At 38.9% G+C, this 19,116-nt stretch overlaps 2 protein-coding genes across 2 annotated transcripts in view; both read right to left on the minus strand.

Annotated features, from left to right (window-relative positions):
- The window catches only part of LOC110954262 (adenosine kinase-like), a 116,606-nt gene extending 109,643 nt beyond the window's left edge, over nt 1-6,963 (minus strand). Inside the window, 3 exon segments of the mRNA XM_051939961.1 lie at nt 5,873-5,926; nt 6,031-6,105; nt 6,857-6,963. Coding sequence (XP_051795921.1) covers nt 5,873-5,926; nt 6,031-6,105; nt 6,857-6,870 — 143 coding nt within the window. The 5' untranslated portion in view covers nt 6,871-6,963.
- A 5,844-nt stretch (nt 6,964-12,807) lies between these two features.
- LOC110954261 (vinculin) overlaps nt 12,808-19,116 on the minus strand; it is a 31,935-nt gene continuing 25,626 nt past the window's right edge. The window contains exons 13-22 of the mRNA XM_051939616.1: nt 18,723-18,922; nt 17,545-17,673; nt 17,257-17,406; nt 16,994-17,102; nt 16,604-16,906; nt 16,393-16,517; nt 16,086-16,271; nt 14,865-15,068; nt 14,656-14,760; nt 12,808-14,533 (exon numbers count right to left, since the gene is read on the minus strand). Of these exons, the coding sequence (XP_051795576.1) occupies nt 14,387-14,533; nt 14,656-14,760; nt 14,865-15,068; nt 16,086-16,271; nt 16,393-16,517; nt 16,604-16,906; nt 16,994-17,102; nt 17,257-17,406; nt 17,545-17,673; nt 18,723-18,922 (1,658 nt within the window). The 3' untranslated portion in view covers nt 12,808-14,386. The remainder of the gene's footprint in view (nt 14,534-14,655; nt 14,761-14,864; nt 15,069-16,085; nt 16,272-16,392; nt 16,518-16,603; nt 16,907-16,993; nt 17,103-17,256; nt 17,407-17,544; nt 17,674-18,722; nt 18,923-19,116) is intronic.

The following is a 19,116-nucleotide window of genomic DNA, read 5'->3' on the forward strand; positions in this document are numbered from 1 at the left end:
TAAGAGAGCTGTATGAAATGCAAACAGCTCTGGTTGCATGGAATGCAAATTAATCTTTATTAGGGCTGCAAGTAATGGTAATTTTAATTAAACATAGCTATTCTGTATCTCCTCATTATTTTTCCAACAATAGTCCAACACATAAAAACATTTTTTAAATAGCAGCACTGAACGAAATAATTGTTTAGAAATATCTATTAATCTTATCATTATTCAAAGATGACGTGTTCAAATTAGTTGTTTTGTCCAATTAACAGTTCAAAACAAAAACATATTTAATTCACTTTCATAGGAAAATAATAACATACATAATTGGGGGGGAAAAAAATCACATTTAAGAGATTGGACCCAAGAATGGTAGGGATCAAACAAGTAATAATCATTATTTATTCAATAAGCGTGATTATTTAATTGGTTAAAAGTGTTCAAATTAGTTGTTTGTCTAATTAACAGTTCAATTGAACACAAACTCAATTTACTATCATAAGAAAATAATATCAAGAAAACATTTTTGAGACATTACAACCACAAATAGTACGACTGAATCAAATGATAATGATTATTTATCTATTAATCTTGGATATTTCATTGATTAAAATGCCAGAAAACTGAAGTGGAAGTCTTGACATTTACTTGTTTTGTCCAATAAAGAGTTCAAAATAAAAAGACAAGCTTTTTATGACCACGGAAGATACAGAAAACTAATATTCACATTGAAGAAGTTGTAACATTAAGACTAAAGGTTTATTCTGCACTCATACAATGCCGATTTTGTTTTTAATATTCTATAAGGCTTTACTGCGGTTACTGGTCTCGGAATAGGTGATGTGAGTTGAGCTGTTGACATCTGATGTTACTTATTGTTGGTTTGTCATTTGGTGCTTTCTTTATTGTTTTTCAATTAAACTATTAAATGGATAGAAAATGCAAAAATCCCCTGAATTTTCAAGCTCCTCAACCCCAAGGTGACATCTTCAGTCTTTCTTCTGTCCTGCCCACAGCTCTAAATCCTAAAATCTTTTAATACTAATAATATTAAGCAGAAGTGAGAAGCCCATCCTTATAATTTGAGAAGCTGGAACCAGTGACGTTTGGAATGTATCAGGGGGAAAAAAAAAAAACGCTACACTACTCATCAGTTATCAAAACCGTTGTCGGTTATGTTGCATCAATCGAATGTTTCCGCGCCCGTTTTCACTTTAAAAAGCTAAATGAAAATTCCCCAGCCACTACAGACAGGGATGTAGATGGTTTCTACTGTACAGCAGGCAATTTCTCAGCCACAACAGGATTATATGGGCTCTGCTGTGACTAGATAATTGAATTCAAGCATGGCCACAGTGCACTGCATCCAATGATCTCTCTCCCACCAGGGTGATGGGAGAAAAAATGAATCGTGTTACACTCTGTAGATTCAGTGGCACAACAATAGTGTTAGTTGACTGGACTTGTAAGTCTATTGAGGCCTTTTTAGTAATGAAGTTATTTTGTCATAACCCTTCAGCCACGCTCTTCCTCTTCTTCAATGACTTTGTGAAAGACCTCTTTGCACATTATGCTACGTAATCTGGGCTTCTACGCACCAAACAACATGAAGAGGACGCTGTTGCTCATATTACAGCACATAAAGCTTTTTAAAAACCCATGCTGCTATAAGTTAAAAGGCAATGTGGCAAACATACTGCGTGTTTATTGAGTTATAAATTGACGGACTATGATGGCGGGCCTGCTGCCGTGTCTAGCATTGGTGGGGACGTGCATTGAAGTGCATTGTGTTGGGAATTAACCACCAAAGCTGCATGTTAATCCTGGCCTGACCTTGTGCAGAATGTGGAGAGAACAGTGTCTGTGGGGCTAAAGATAACACCGCTGCCTTTGTGCTGAAGGAGAACAACACTGCTGATGATGCTGCTTTGTGCCGCCGCTGCCGCCCAAGGTCACATGTGTCCTTTTGTCAAGTAACAAGACCTGACAAGGTAGCCTATTGTAAGGTACAGACGATCTGATGTACTGATGTGTTTTTATACTCTACATGCAGTACTCTGCTGCTTCCCAGTGTTAGAATTTGAGACGGAAACTTTTTTTGAATTTACACACAAGACGCCGTCTCACAACATAAAAACTAAAGTAGTAAATCAGAAACACCTCGGCCAACTTTGCACCAAACTTTGAGAAATTTGGTTCGCAAAAAGCAACAGTTCTATAGTCAACATTAAGGACTTCATAGCTTTTAAAGTCAAGTATGTAGGGTTTAGGAGGCTCAATTGGGAAAAAATGGAACATAATACCCAGAAATATGTTTTCATGAGTGTTAAATCGTTTGAAAATAAGAATTCCTGCATTTTTGTTACTTGAGAGCTCTTCAGGATACAGCTGAAGAACTACTTTGTTTTTCTACTCTTTAGTTCAGCTGTAACACTGAGGCTGCTGACAGAGAACACTACTCTGTATATTCATTTTGTGCAAACATATGCAGCTCCTTTTGCACATCTGGAATATATGTTTTTGTGATTTGTGTTAATTGCTGCAAAGCAATTTCCGAAATGTAACTTTATTTATCATTATAAAAACAGTGGTTATTATTTTTGGTTCATCCAGTGTCCTTTCGTTTCTCCTGTTCTGAGATCAGCAGTAAACTTGTCCACTTGCAGCAAACGTCCCCAGACTGTAAGAAGGTGGTCCAAGCTTTTAAATGATATTTATGTGCTGAAAATTGTTTGCATTTGTGCTTCAAATCGGGTGCTGACAGAGGTATTTTGAATTTTTCGCTTTATTTAGCATCCACCATAAGTTCTCTACACACTTGGAAGAGGAGTGCGGGTATTTTTAAGTTGGTTTCAACCTCGCCACTAAATGCCATTTAATTCTACACATCGATCCTTTGAGACATTTTACTTTATTGTCAGTAATATTAATTACTCATAAAACTGTATACATGTTCAGAGTGTTCAAAGAGCAGTACCCAAACCACTGGTGTCTCCTTGTTTGTTAGTAAAACAAGTCAAACCATTTGGCTCAACTTTTTGTTCTATGATAATGAAATTAATGCCACTGCTGCTGTCCCTGAAATGCTCAATTAATGCAAATAAAGACAATCCAGACTGACTGAAATTGAAACCCTCTCAACCTCAAAACCTGCTGGCGCGTTTCAAAAGGTTGTGTTTTTCTCTAAATCGACAGAATTATACCATTTGACACAGACAGAAACTGTAAAAAGATTTTCAACTGTTTGAGATCCTCATCCATCGTTTGCCTTTCAGTCTGAAAAATTAACCAAATCTAAGCTTTAAAACTGCGACTTTTTAAAATAAAAACCACTTTACAGAGCTCATTTAATAAATTCCCAATAATAAACGCTGGTCAAAAACACAAAAATGTCTGTGCTGCTTCTCATAATGGTGAAGCCATTACTGACTGAGCTATGACCGACAGTCAAGCGATAAAAACTGAGATTTTTCTGCTTAACTGTATTGAATTGCAAGCAGTGTTAAAGCAATGCAAAGAGGAGACAAGTATGGAGACAAATTAAAAATGAAGTGAAGCATCAGTATGTGGAGCCACTAGATTTTTTCAGTATTGATAATGCCTATGGGCAAATCAACATTCTAATTTAAATTAAAAACAGTTTTTATTTATATCTAAGGCATTGCAACTGTCAAAATGCACAGTAAACATTTTTGATTTCTCTCTACTTCTAGCCATAGCTGTGCTGTTTCCATAGAGATGCCAGACTTTATAGTGCACTGAAAAATGAGCTCTCGGACAGTAAATTTGTCACAGGAGTAACTAATAGCCATGGCTTGGGGTTCAGAGGGCAAAACAAAAGGGCTATTGGATCGACAAAGCAGCACTTGTCCCTCCTTTACCACCACTGAGGTGCCCAAAGACATGTACTTTAAGGTAACAAACAAAAATGTCCTCCAGCAACCCAAAAGTACAAAATCCAGGTTTTGAAATACTTCTATATGCATTCAGCATGTTTGTTACACCTCAGGGACGCACACAATGACTATGAACACAAGTTTTGTTTGCAACCTTTAACACTAAACTGCTTAGAAGCTGCTCAGTGTCCAGCAGATGAGAATGCGGTTATCACATCCAACAGATACAAGTGGACAGCTTAGAGGTGTGAATGTGCAAAAGAAGGACGCAATGAATTCCTGTAAAGGAGCATTAGGCCACAGTGGGTGGACCCTGGTTAAAAAAAGCCTAAAGAATGTATTTGTCACGTTTTTGTTAGAGCGGACTAAGTGAAAGTACGCAATCTGGCAACAGGGTGTGTCCGAATATTATATATAGTGTCCGATAAGCTCCAAGGCAAGCAAACTGAGTGGAGTCTTGAGTCAATACAGCAGCTGCAGCAGTACAATCGCCCACATTTGACCAAATAAAATGCTGGGAGAAATCATTCCTCACGCTCTGAAACTCTAGAATCGGCGCCATTGTTCGTCTTGTCTTTTATGTAAAAGGAAGTTGTAATGAAATCTGGACCACACAAACAAAGGAGCAACGAAGTGTTTGGTGCAAAACTAAATCCAGAAACTGCATTTTTGAGAATCTTATCAAGAAAGAAAGCTTCAAACTGGTATGAAATGTGGCAAAAAAAAAAAAAAAAAAAAATCATAAAAACCTCAGGAAGCAGTGAATAACTTAGAAGGCTTTCTATTACTGCCAAGTGGATTATTAAAAACAGCGGACTAAGTGGAAGTATGTAAGCTGGCAACAGGGTGTGTCTGAATATTACTTATAGTGTCTGATAAGCTCCAAAACAAGCAAACTGAGTGGAGTCTTGAGTCTTTATAGTGGCTTAAACAATGCAATTGCCCATATTTGACCAAATAAAATGCTGGGAGAAATTACTCCTCAAGCTCTGAAACTCTAGCATCAGTGCCATTGTTCGTCTTGTCTTTTATGTAAAAGGAAGTTTTAATGAAAGCTGGACCATACACAAAGGAGCAACGAAGTGTGCGGTGCAACACCAAATCCAGAAACTGCATCTTTCAGAATCTTATCAAGAAAGAAAGTTTCAAACTGGTGTGAAATGTGGCAAATAAAATTCAGAAAAAACCTCAGGAAGCAGACGTTTTTCTATTACTACCAAGTGGATTATTAAAAATCATTCAACTGTAATTTTGAAACAAACCAAACATTCTCAAACTCGATCATATAAGGAAAGCACACATTAAATGTTTACATACTCTCAGCGTGGAATATTTGATCTGCGTATCCGTGTGAAAACGGTTGAATCCTTCTAATTTCAAAGAAAACTCAAACAACTCCCACTCACCATGATGCGACTTACAGATGGAGGACTTTTTATATCTGCACTAAAATTAACACGGAGAAATTCCCTGCAAAGAAACCGTCTGCGAACAGAAGGGAAGAGGGCAGATTTTTAGCTAATCTTTCTGTTGTTGTTTACAGTCATTCCTAAAAAAACTGCAGGGCTATGTTCAATGATACACAGCCACGTTTTCGAGGAAGGCTATAGGATTACTGCTGTATGGCGTGTGCAGGAGGCGGGACTGAAAAAGGAAGTGGCATGCTCAGTAAAACTTCCTCTAAATAAACGATGAATAATAATAATAATACACCTAGCTTAATATGTAGCTTAAATACCTGTATCAATCTCCCATTTACCACAATGTAGTAATTTATTTAGCTAGCACACTTAAAACTGAGTTGGGATTGGAAAAATGTGGCCATGTGGAGTTGTGAGGCTCCCACTTCACCCGGCTTGATTTAAGACTTGGCTATTTTGAGAGTAGCTTACAGTGTCAGGATGGGAGTAGCAGGGTATGAATGACCAGTGTATCCCTTATTTGGTTTGACGGCATTTCAACACTTTGCTGACTGAAGTTTTTTAACTCACAAGACTTTGTGTTTGTCCTCAGCAAGGATCTGGTCATTCGGCTTCAGGCCAAACCTTTCAGGAAAAAGTAAAAAAACCAAATGAAAAATGTGTTTTGATCAGAGAAGACACAAAAATAAGACAGAGTAAGTGGAAACAAATGAGCCGTTTAGACTTACTTGTCAAGGAAATCTTTGTCCACAACAGCTGAAATGTCAAGCAAGGGATTTCCCATCCCAAAAAGCATGTTTTCACTGTGGGAAGACAAAAACAGATTGTGTTATGCAGACTCCCACTAACCAGCGCCATCGCAGGAAACAAACACTCCGCTGTGATGCAGAAAATCATCTGTTTTCAATTTGCTGACTAAAATCGCTGAAGGATGAACCCAAGTTTCACTCCGTTACCTGAGCTTCTCTCAGCGGTCAACGTGGACACAACACGTGAGAAAACAAAGCTACAGAAATCACAATTACAAACTTATGAGTTCACAACAGTACAATGTTTTTGGGAGAGATCACTAATCAGCTTGCACTAGGAAATGTAAAATTGGCAGCGACTGATTTTCACATGAAGATTAGTCAAATGAAAAGTGTGCACAGAAGATTATTTTGTTTATCATCTCCTCTACAAGCCTGTGTAGCTTATGTGTCATTCAAAGAAAGCATCCTCAGACTAAATGTGTTGACTCAAAGAAGGAAAACCACACTCGGCATCACCCTTTCATCTACACATTTTAAGTAATAAGTTATAGAGGCCAAAGTTTCCTTTAGGTGACAGAGCTTTTATGGCAGATGAACCAACTTTTATAGGCCACAGACATCAAAAATGCCTGGTTCAGACCAAAAAGAAGACTAAATCTTCTTCATCTCTGTTACAGAAGTCAGGCATCAGTGTTTTCAATCAACCTATTAAAAGACTGTCAGCATTTTCTTTTATTTTTTAAGTCAATCATAACAACAGACACTGTGTAAACACTGGAGGATATTATCGTTTTGACCTCACCTCGGTGTTGGCATGATGTCAGAAAGCTCAGTAGCTCAAACAGATGATTAAATAGTCAACAGCTTCCCCCTCTCTGTCAGAGCAACGTGCTTTGAGACTACCGGAACTGGCGCTGCACTCTGGCCAACCCTGACTCGCGTGTGGAGGAAATGGGCGGGTCTTAGTGTCATCTGGGCCTACGATTGGCTACACATGGACCAATCACTGTCGAGCTTTCTGTGCTGCATTCAGGACTAATGGAACAGAATCAGATTATAAAGGTGGATCCTATTATATGAGCACTGCTAGCAGTCAGAATATAATAGATGTTGCTATATAAACAAAGTTTACATTTAAGTTATATACAGATTAGTCTGCATTTTGTACGTTTTTTCAATTAAATATTATTGGAAATGTTTGCAGCAGTATACCGACATCATCTAAACAAACATTTAGCAGCATTAGAGAATACTAAATTATATTCTGTTGGGATTGTTTGTCCTTGATATAATAATATATTACTATAAATTATGATTATATTAAATCAGTACATAGCAGGTTCTAGTCACACTTTTCCAGTTTTGTGAGTCGTGCTTTTTTTTTTACATTTGGAGGCTGAATTATTCCTTCATGTTTATTTAAAGAAGAAAAAAGATTAAGTAGCTATCACAACACTTATTTTTATCTTGCTACACTAAAGCAATAGAGCTGCAACAATTAATACTCAATTATTAAATTAACTGCCAAATATTTTGACATCCGATTTATGAGTTTGCTTTTTCTTTTATAGGGAAGAAAGTCTAAATTCTTTTATTGTAGCATCTGGAATTTTAATTTCCTTTCCTCCTCTATAGCAGGAAACTAAATATCTTTACATGAAGACATTTGAGGCTGAAAGTTTACGCTTTTCGGAAACACTGGAAGATACTTTTCCAACATTTTCCAACATTTTATAGCTCAAACAACTCAATAATTAATCAAAAAAACGGAACAGCGACTGTAAAAGGCCACCTTAAAATGCAGCATTATTCAAATGACACAATGCCTCAGATGACGAGAGAAAAACGAGGACGAGCTGTTGGCATGACGGATGCTGGAACATGACTTCGGGCTGCAGCCAGACGCTTGAATGTCCACAACGCCACCATTTGTCATGTAAGAAATAGTTTCAATACAGGACGGCACGACAATCTGTCACTCGATGAACATGTATCTGAATGTGACATTACATGATCCTGTCCACCAACAGTCCTTCAGGAAGACAACATTTCACCAGTGGCATCGACAACCTCATTAATTCCATGTGTGATTTCTGAGCCATGACTCCACACTCCAGCTGTCCAATATCATTACAGATACAAATGACTGTTTCACGACGTCCATTCTGTCATAGAGATGCCAAGAGGTGGAACAAATTTTGCCCTATGTCAAGTCAAAGTTATTCATAAAGCACATTTGAAACAGCAGGAGCTAAATCAAAGCGCTGTACAACTGCAAAGAGTGACCCTTAAGATGCAAACACAGTGACTAAAGAAAAAAAAAACACAGATGTGACAATAAACTAGCCTAGCCACGCTAGACCCATGTTCTGAAGGCACAAGGGTCTAGGCACGCTCGACAGGGAGGGAGGCGGGCTAAAAGGTTGTCTATCAAATCACTCTGCAGCAATTGGGTAGGTATACAACCAATCAGCGCAACGAATAGGCTGATGTAGTTCCTAGAGCGCCGGAAATCAGAGGATACGGTAGTTCGGTGAAGCCTTATTTATACAGTCAATGGCTGAAGCTCAAGTATTACAGACATGTTAACAGAAAGATTATTCAGAGTCGGTGCTAATGGACCTCAACGACTGTTGTCGTTTTTGTTGTCGACCCTGGCAGAGAATTAAATTCGTTGCCGTGGGTTGTCTAGCACGGCTAGGCTAGTTGTTTCCGGTTGTTTCTGTCAGAATCGTCGCGCCTCTGTCGTCACTTAGTTACGCCCGCCTTCTGACTCTACACTTCATGGTGATTGGTCCGGCCAGTTTTAGGAGCATCCAGCCTCGAGCCTTATGGAGGGTAACTAGACCCACCCTGGCAGAGAATTAAATTCGTGGCCGTGGGTTGTCTAGCGTGGCTAGGCTAACAATAAACAGCAATGAAAAGAACATTAAGTCAATGCAATGTCAAAAAGAAAAAGCGGACATTCAGCAGTGACTTAAAAGTTTCAAATCTCAGCAGTTCTTGCAAAAAAGAGAGAAAAGTAAACAGATCCAGAGATTACGAACAGCTACTGCAAAGACTCGATCGCCTCTCTTTGAACATATAAAAGCATCTGTTGGTCAGTGCTCTAAATAGGGTATGAAAATCTAACAGATCTGAATAACAATTTATTTAAAACTTTCACAGCAAAAAATTTAATCTGGAAATGAATCAGGAATCCAGTAAAGAGATACCAATCCTGGCATTGTGTGATTTTTCTACCTGTTGAAAGACGCGCAGCTGCATTTTGAAGAGCTAAAAAAGAAGCATGGATAACTTTAATCAATGTAAATTCACTATTAAATAGACTGGGTAGAATTAAATTAAATATTACATGCAAAATTATTAATTTATTTCAGGAAATATTTCAAACTTGAGTGCCTTGGATACCTTTTGCACTGCTGTCCAATGCTAAGAACTTGTATTAACCCTCATGTCGTCCTGCGGTTCAAAATTGACCCATTTCAAAGTTTGAAAATGTGGAAAATATATATATTTTCACAGTGACACTTGTAATGTCCACATTTCCAATATTTTTGGGAAATCTTTGACCACTTATTGGTGGAAAAAAAAGAAATGTTAACAGTGTTTCTTAAGAACGTTCACAAACAAATCAACCAAAATCCAGCGAAATTCACTCGATTTTGGTTAATTTTTTTGTGAATGTTCTTAAGAAAATATTAGAAGTTTTACTGATAAATATGTAATCAATTTAGATATTTTTAGGATATTTTCGGAAGATTTTTACTCATTTTTTGAAAATATTTCCTTGCCAAATTTGGGGGATTTTCTTTAAATAAAACCTTTGTGGGAAGCTTTTAAGGAATTATTGGAATTTTCTTCCTGAAGGTTTTGCAAATTTTCAGAAATTTTGGGAATTTTTTTACTCATTTTTTTTCAGACAAAGAAACAATATGGGGTGCTTATAAGTGAAGACAACAGGAGGGTTAGTAATAATAAAAAATATTTTAACATCATTTTCACTGACTAGTTGAGCACTTGGATTTTGTATTTTCTTTTACACTTTTTATTTCACAAATTCGTTTTTTAAATAAAAGAGAGAGATACAGAGAGAAATTCCGAGTCAGAAAAAAAGAAGCAACTCATTATTTTTTACTGGTTTCTGTTGTATGGACAATGATATAGAAAAGTGCAATTCTCCTAAGTCTAGTGAACGCAGCACGGTTTCCTTCACATAATGCAAAATGTAGCTGAGAGTGATGTTTGTCAACAACACACACCAGCTACCTACACTGCAATGCACATGTTTTACTAATGTCATTCTTTCATTCATTATGGGCAAAAAACACCAAACTGAGAAACTAAACCGCGATTAACCGCTTTCCGTTGCATGAGATTTTCACCATTTTTTTCAGTTTATACATATTTGCTTTAATTTTTCACATTACTCAGTGTATGTTTCATTTTCAATCTTCTACGGTTCTGACACGTTCAATTTCTCATATTTAGGCGATTTTAAAAAGGAATAAACACGGGATTATTCCACTTTTTGTTGAAATATCGACGTCTTGTGTGACTTCTTAGCCAAGTTTGTTGCTAGCCTGTTAAAAATAACACATTTTCCGCATTTTACACACCAGCAACCCGGTTTTCCGTGTAAATTTAGGTTAAAACGACACTTTCAATCGGTGTGTCCCAGTCCTGTGATAAACATTCGGTCTCCTGCTAGCTGTGGTTTGTGGTTACAGCAGAATAATGTGCAAATAAAAGCGAACAGCTGTGTTTTAGCTGGATGAGCTGTGAGTTGATGTAACGTTCAAAGGTTCGCTGTCCTGCTCCTCCCGCTGACACTTCAACACAACACGACACACGTTAGCTCGAATTAACGGCTAGCTCCGGCGGCTAGCTGCGCCGCAAACACAAACGTCGTCGGTAAATTCGTTACCTTAACGTTGCTTTCCTCCCCAAAGACGTGTTCGCTTCTTCTTGAGACATTTTCTTGATTTTTCTCCAAACCAGCACTGGGTGTGTTGAAGCAGCGGAGCCCCAGGAACCACCGCTAACTGCCAGGGAAGAGTAGCTGCAGCTTCCTTCTGCCTTTAGATGATGGTGATGAGGGACTTTGGTTACCAGCATGCAGGCTTACACAGAAATAATGTCCAGAGAATGAATCCTGTCAGATGGTTACCTTGTCCTTGTAGAGCCAGTGTGCATTAGGCTCCAATACAGAGCAGAAAGATATAGTTATCCCGTGTTATCGCGGTGCTTTCCCCCTTTTTCTTGCTTCACCCAGAGTTCGCAGCCTGGACATTATGCAGAGACAGATAATGTATGTCCTGTGGAATGTGCAAAGTTCATACATATGCAGCCACACTGCTCATGCAATACTTAAACTACTAATATTTAAATGTATCTTTGTGGATCATGCACCTAAAGGGTCTTCAAGGGCCACAGATTACCTGTAAAGTCACGGTTTCAGTATTCATATCACTATATGAATATTACCTGAGCAACTTAACTATTAAGGATGATCCTACTGTATTATATACAACATAAATTAACCTGTCTAACTTAAATATCACAGTTAAAATCCTACAATATCACATCTGACCTCAATTCACCTGTCAAACTTAACCCACAATATTACATTTAAGATAAATTCAACTGTTTAACTTAAATATAATAGTTAACATCCTACAATAATGCACGTAAGATAAATTCACCTGCCTAACTTAAATATTACAGTTAATAACTGTGTCGTCCCGCGGGTCAAATTGACCCGTTTTAAAGTTTGAAAATGTGGGGGAAAAAAATAAACATTTTTACAGTGAAAACTTTTCACATTTTCAACATTTTTGGGAAATTTTTGAACATTTTTTGGTGGTAAAAAATGTTTGTTTAGGAACCTTTAGAAAAAAAAGCAACCATGTTCATAAAAAATGAGAATTCTGACTGATATATATGGAATCACTTTAGATATTTTTTAGGATTTTGTGGAAGACTTTATTCATTTTTTAAAAATATTTACAACTTTTATATTTTTTGTTTTTTAAATTTTTATTCCTTTCCAAGTTTGGGGATTTTTAAAAAGGATTTTTTGGAATTTTCTTTCTGAAGATTTTGCAAATTTTTTTGCTGAATTTTTGATTTTTTTTTTCAGAGAACAATATATTTTGGTGCCCGTAAATGTCTTGTTTAATATGTAAATAATCGAGGTCTAGCTTGTCTCACACAAGGTGTTGCACCAAACTCCTGCCAGAAATCTTCTCATTTTGCTCACTGTCAGATGATGATTAGAACTTTACAGCTGGATTACTTACTGTACTAAGTGGGAACAGTCTGTGTGAGTAATTGCACATTTGTTTGGTAATATGCTCCACTAAAACACAAAATCTCAGGTCAAGTCCTGCATTAGGTCTTGTCTCAAAATAAAGTTTTAATGTCATTATTTAGTTGAGTCAATGTGTACACTATTTACTTAGTGTTTAATTTTACTTTCACATTGTGAGAAGATGTAGAAATGAGAAGTAGAACTGTGTTAGAGGTATTGTGGTTGGTTTTCCTGTGTGAACTGCACTTGATGGGCAGGTTTATGCCACAGTAACAGGATGCAGGTACAGTTACGCACACTGAAATGGCAGCAAACGAGTAATAATGCCTCAATGATATATAAACAGGATAGTCAGCTCTCCTTCAGTACATAAACTGTACATATATACAGTCTAGGTAAGCATTAGTATATGGCAACAGAACATATAGAGCAAACACACCTCAAAGTGCTATAAAATGCTTTATTACAAAAATGTGAACAGTGCCTAAGCAAAATGATGTTCAGGCCCTTTAAACCCAACTAAGTTGCATAATTTCATGATCTCAAGAAAAAAAAAGAGAAAAACATTTTCAGGGTTTGCATAGAGCATCATTTGAGTAAAAGTCATGAATCCGGTGTAACCTTTAAGAAGAATCATGTACAACAGGTGTTTTTAAAAAAAATCAACACCATGATACAAAACATCCTAAAATGAAAACTGTCATCAATTGCAAATAAAGTTTATTTCGCAAGGCACCTCAGTTGGTATCAGACACTTATTAGGACACATTCACACCGACAGTCTCCAGATATTTTAAAGTATCCACTACAGTTGCCACAAAGCAGCGGCCATTTATTTTTAGTGTATCAAGACAGGCTGAGACGAATGCGAGAATATAAACTGAAGATTTCACCAGCTGCAGACTCTGTGCTTCATCTCTAAGCCCTGCTCGTTCCCTTGACTACCTAGAAGAAGTGTGCAATTCATATATCACAAAAAAATGATTGTGCACAACAACAAAAAAATGAGACGTACAACTGTGTGCAGCGTTAATAAAGAAAAAAAACAGCAGGCAAGACGAGCCTCTCATGAGACTAAGCTTTGTGAGCTTGCTATTAAAATTAGAGTGATAACTTTTGGCTATGAGGCCGGATAGTGTAGCACAAGTTTGTTTATTACATGTAATCTCAATGCAACATGTGAAACTTTACACATATCTAGAATGAGTTGAATGAGGCAAATCCAGACTTCATGGCTTTGCCTGCTGTTAATTTTAGTTAGCTTCAGCTTTTAGTCGTCTAAAAACTAGCCCTTAAACTCAAATATGTATTGCTGACAACAACAAAAAAAAGACAACTATACGTTCAAATATCATGGTAGAATATCTTTGGCAGAACTCTGAAGAAAATAAAGACTGCTACAACTGCATTACAATATGTAAAATAAAGATCAGTGTTCCTTTTTCACTTGTCATAATACAGAATAGTGTAAACAGACATAATACCGCTGAATAGAATTTGCGTGTGCTGAGCATAGGCCGGTGCTGTACTTGTAACAACTCCTCGAGTTCGTGTGCTTTTCCTTGCCTAAGTAAATGAGTGATAGTGATTATAAAATTATCAGCACAAACATATAAAAACGTCTCTTGAGAAAATCCTGTCGTTTAAATTTAACTTACTGTGGTTTAGGAGAGACCAGAAACAATCACCCTCACATTATATGAAATCTAACCTCTGATCAAAATATATATATTCCTGGGATTTGTCAAAATAACCTTTAAAACATATTTTTACACACTTTAGGAGGAAAAAAAAGACGTTCCCAGTGAGATTCTAACGCATAACTCGCACTGATAGTCCCATCGTTTACATTCTACCAGAACAGCAACTGTTACAGACAGGAAATGGGACTAATAGAGAGACTTTGCCCATATTAGGATGCGGGGCACTGAGCTCTGATAAAGCATATATCTGTCCATTCAATGTCCTCCTGGACGGCTGGACAGAACCAGCATAGGCAGAGGAACAACAGCCCTTCTCTTACTGGTACCAGGGGGTTTTTCTGACCCAGTGGAGGGTGAAACCTGCATCTGTCCGGATCTTAATGGAAGCTGCCTCGGCCTCTCTGACCGTCTCCTTCACAGACTGCATCAGATTCTGAGCGTTGTGGACCAACATCTCAGTCGCCTGCCAGACAAGAAATCAAAGCAGTGATGAGTGAGACGTGAGAGGTCATTTTCTCAGGGCTATTTTAAGATTTTAATGAAAATCCACTGATCTGAAACATTCAAAAGAAAGACTCTGCTCACCTGCTCTGACTCCTCCTCGCTGATGTTGGTACGACCCAACATGGTGGCCTTGACTGTGGACAGGATTTTGAGCTGAGTGCTGATGGTGGGAATGCGCTCACACACCTGGAACGGCATGAGAAAGACAGGTGAGGCCAAAGAATGCACCAAAACAACAACATGCAGTGTGTCAACAGTGACAACCTTCTGACTAGAATGGCTGAACGGACCTGGAGCAGGTTGGTCCGGATACGTTTGTCGGTGCACTGCTTGGCCACCTCCTTAGCCAGCCGTGTGACTTCATCAGAAGCCTTAGCGATGTCTTTGGCGCACTGGATGAGGGCGCGCTTGTTTCCGCTGCCTCCACGCACCAGGCGGGACATCTCTGCCATGAGCAAGGCCATTCGTTTGGCAGCACCAATGATGTCATTTCCCTGTAATGTACAACAGGGAAGTAATCAATCAGGCAAACAGTATCAAAGTAAATATTATACTGTGTTTATTTGTGGCGTACAAGAATGGATACTTCTAAATCAACACAGATATTCCAATAATGTAGTTCTTTTTCTGTGGTACTGGAGGTGCCGTAAATGCTGCAGGTGTGGGACAATAACAGCAACATTTGCATGATGACGGCAAGTGTCAATACAACAAGTCTGCCATGGCTTGTGGGAAAAACATAGGATGAGTTGTGTATGGAGATATTTTGAACAATAGGAGAAAACATTCAAACCTACTGAGCACCACAGAGTCATCCTGATGGATTTCACAACGCACACATTCGGTCAACTTTACTAAATATTAACAGCATGCTGTGTCAACATTAGTGTTTGCAATCTGCAACAGCTGCATCTGTTGTAGCAAAGACTCACACAGAACATTCACAAAGGCTAAACGTTACACTGTTTAAGCAAACATAGTGATAGTTCAGTGTGAGTGCAATACTCGATTTTGCTTATGCCATCATCTGTGTGGTGCTTCTTTACAAAGCAAAAATGTACAACAAATGAAACGTATACATTTAGAATTGGAGCACTGCTTCATGTTGCTGCTGTCTCTGTTTTGGATGTACAGAGAAGAGGAATTCTTGGCACATAAGTGATTTTTGATGGTCTTATCTGACCAGATATCTAGTAAACATTCAGTATCATCATGAGATCAGAGTGATTCTCTAGCATTGGCTAAACTTAAAAAACTGATAGTTGATGCACATACTCTAAGAGACACCTGGACCCGAGCTACCTCTTTTAAACAGACCTGGGAGCAGATCAACATATTGTGTTTGGATACAGTACAGAGAAAACTTCTCAAATGTACTTAATTATGATACAGAGGAGCAGGTGTGGAAGACTAATAAGTGTGTGTGTAAGACACTGATTAGATTTTTTTTAACAGCACTCAATTTGGTAAAGATAATTTCAGTGGTAATGGTGTTTATAATGTTGACTTACTTTGCTGGACCATTTGCGAGCTTCATCGTGAAGCTGCCTGGCCGCCACCATCATGGGCTCATTCACCATGTCACCAGCCTTCTGCTCAGGGAACTCCTCATCTTTCTCCTCTGGGGGAGGAGGCCTGGGGGGAGGAACCTCACCCTCTGGAAGAGGAGGCTTGGGAGGTGCTGCTTCATCGTTAAGCTGAAGGAAATGTTGAAATAATTATGGCTTGGCAGTTCAAATGCACCAGTAGTTTTGGACACTCAACAGGCAGGTTCAAATGAATTGTCAAATCCAAAGTTGTACTTTTCGGAAGGCTTACATTAAGTTGCTCTATTTCAGGAGGAGGTGGTGGGAAGTCTGGCTCGATGGGCTGGAAGGCCTCCCTAACCTTTGCCACAGCACCAAGAATCTTGTAACCTGAATCCAGAAAGCCCTTCTGAAGACCTGGCAAAGAAAACAAATACATTATTACTCATAAGAAGGCTCCACATAAATGGTAAAGGAAAAACGTGTTCTTAACATCATCTCACTTGGATCCTGGATATTTCCAGCCACAGCCTTGGCTTCCATCACCATAGGAGAAATTGTTTGGCTCAGTTCGTCAGATGCAGCCTTCACCACCTCCCTGAACTTAGGGTCCTCAGAATTCTCGACCTCTCGCTTTGCCACGAGGAGGATGCGGTTGGCTCTGCGGGCGATGCTGGTGGCACCGGCTACCAGCATCTGAGGCTGGTGATTGGCCATGGCCACACGGCACTTATCCAGGTCCTTCTTTATGGCCTCCTCTGAGGCATCGAGCAGAGATTTGGTATCGATGGCCTCGTCCACCAAACCTACACATCCACAGGAACCACAGGGAGTTAGAAGCAGGACGTAAGAAACCGTGTTCATCTGTGATCAGGGTCTTTATGGCATTTTACCTGTCATTTTCTCCACATTGTCAATCCACTGATTCTTCATGGTTTCAAAATGTTCATATGCAGCCTGGTTGCCAGGGTTTCTCAGCAGAATACGAGCAGCAGATACCACCTAAAAAAACAATCCCAGACATTAATTGTAAGTCCACTGACAACTGCTAAAGACTTGGCTCAAGAAGCGAGAAACACTTAAGCTCTGTGGCTCATGATGCGAGTGGAGGGCAGACATGAACAGAAACAGATATAAACACTCAACCATGACGTACTTGTGGTGTTAAGTCTCTTGTTGACTTGACGGCAGCCTGGATTCCCTCCACTGTGCTCTTGTTCGCGGTGCCAACAGCAGCAGCCTTCTCTGCTGTGGTGCCAAGCTTATTGGCGTGGTTCTCAAAGTTGGCAGCTCTATCCTCAAAGACCTACACATGATCAAATAAAACAATTATTTAGAAGGGCTGCTGGAGACAATACAACACTCTGCCAGTAAATATAACACCACTGAAGGAGGCTCATCGCAGTGAGATCACAGTGAGGAGTAGGGTGACTGCACCACTGACCTCATCTCTGTTGGGGGCGTCCAGCGGGGCAGTTGCAGCCACTGCCAGTAATTTAATGGGGGTGGTTGTGTCGCTGAAGATGTCGGAAACCTCCTGAGTCATTGCCTCTTGCATCTTTCCTTTCAGGTCCTGAGAGGAGGACAAACAGCTGTTACAGCACTCCTGCACCCTCATGGAGTCTTACTGAGATTACAAATACAGATGTGTTCTCATTGAGCTTCAACACCCTCTGAAGAAGTCCACAGGAGAAGATGATCACTGCTGCAACAAATGGTTAGAATGGATTGCTTTTTGATAAACTGTTAAGTCGATGAAACGTCTGACACAAAATGAAAATCAGAAGTCTAGAGCCAACACAAAATTTCAGTCACGATTTGATAGAGGCCAACTAACCAAGTCTAAAATCTAAAGATATACAATTATTAGAGACATTTACAGGATATATTTTAGAATTGTCCATACAGAATTATTGCCAACGTTTTTTTAAGTATGAATGTTGTTCAGTTTATCAAGGAGTACATTAACCAGAAACTTTTCTACAGCTTTATGGACCGGAACACTGAGTTTATGTTTTCTGTCAAACTAGTTGGTTTTAAGAAATAAGTACGGTAAAAATCCAGTTCTGAGGTTGTATTTGTACATTTCCATGCTTTAAACATTTACAGATTTGTCGCACAACACTTCAGTGAGAACATTATATCTTTTAGTTTACATAAAGTTTGGACAGTGTTTTAGGGTACCAACCAGAGGTTTAGGGAACCATAAAAAACATTTTACAGAATTATATTATTGTCATAGTTTCTCAATCTGTATCATGTAATTTTTAAACTCATCTGAAAGCAGAAACCCATATAACAGTAAATCTACCATTTAATTCAAATTTGGGTTATTTTTATAATGCAAAAAATATCATTTTAAAATTGCACATTTCTTGTTATTTTCTTAATAATTCCTTGCTGACCAGCTACATTATTCACAATTAGTTTTAATACTTCTGACTCTTATTGTTTTGTGCCTGCTTCACTTTATTCTTGTCTGAGTTTTGTATATCTTCCACCACTGGTAACCAGCAGAGGGGGTTGTCTGTCTGTCTCTGTGTCTTCAGGTGTAAATACTGATCAGTTACAGTCAAGCGACAAATCTGAATGGGAATGACTGTGGAGTCTGAGCCGTCTTACTTTCAAGGCCTCCTGGAGCTGCTGAGCCACAGCACGTGCCTGAGGGGAGTCCCCTTCACCGCGGGCAGCCAGGTCGGCCAGCTGGGCCATGAGCTGCTCCACCTGCTCGCACTTACCCAGCAGCTCCTGCCTGTATGGGCCTGGCAGAGCGTTGGCCAGCCTGCGGCCTTCTGCCACCAGGCCACGGAGAGCTGCCTGGCCTAGAAGCACACACACATTCATGTTTACACGTTAGGATTCACATTTAGCATTTTGATGGTGAACTCAAAGTTAACATTCTGTTACTACTTCTGGATGCATCATTAACCAGATTAATACAGAAAGTCCACTGATTCTGATCGTTTTTAAAATTATTTTTACCATCAGAATGTCATGCAACTGTGAAAAATGCTGA

This window comes from Acanthochromis polyacanthus, chromosome 19 (genome assembly GCF_021347895.1).
Source record: "Acanthochromis polyacanthus isolate Apoly-LR-REF ecotype Palm Island chromosome 19, KAUST_Apoly_ChrSc, whole genome shotgun sequence".
Taxonomy (NCBI): domain Eukaryota; kingdom Metazoa; phylum Chordata; class Actinopteri; family Pomacentridae; genus Acanthochromis; species Acanthochromis polyacanthus.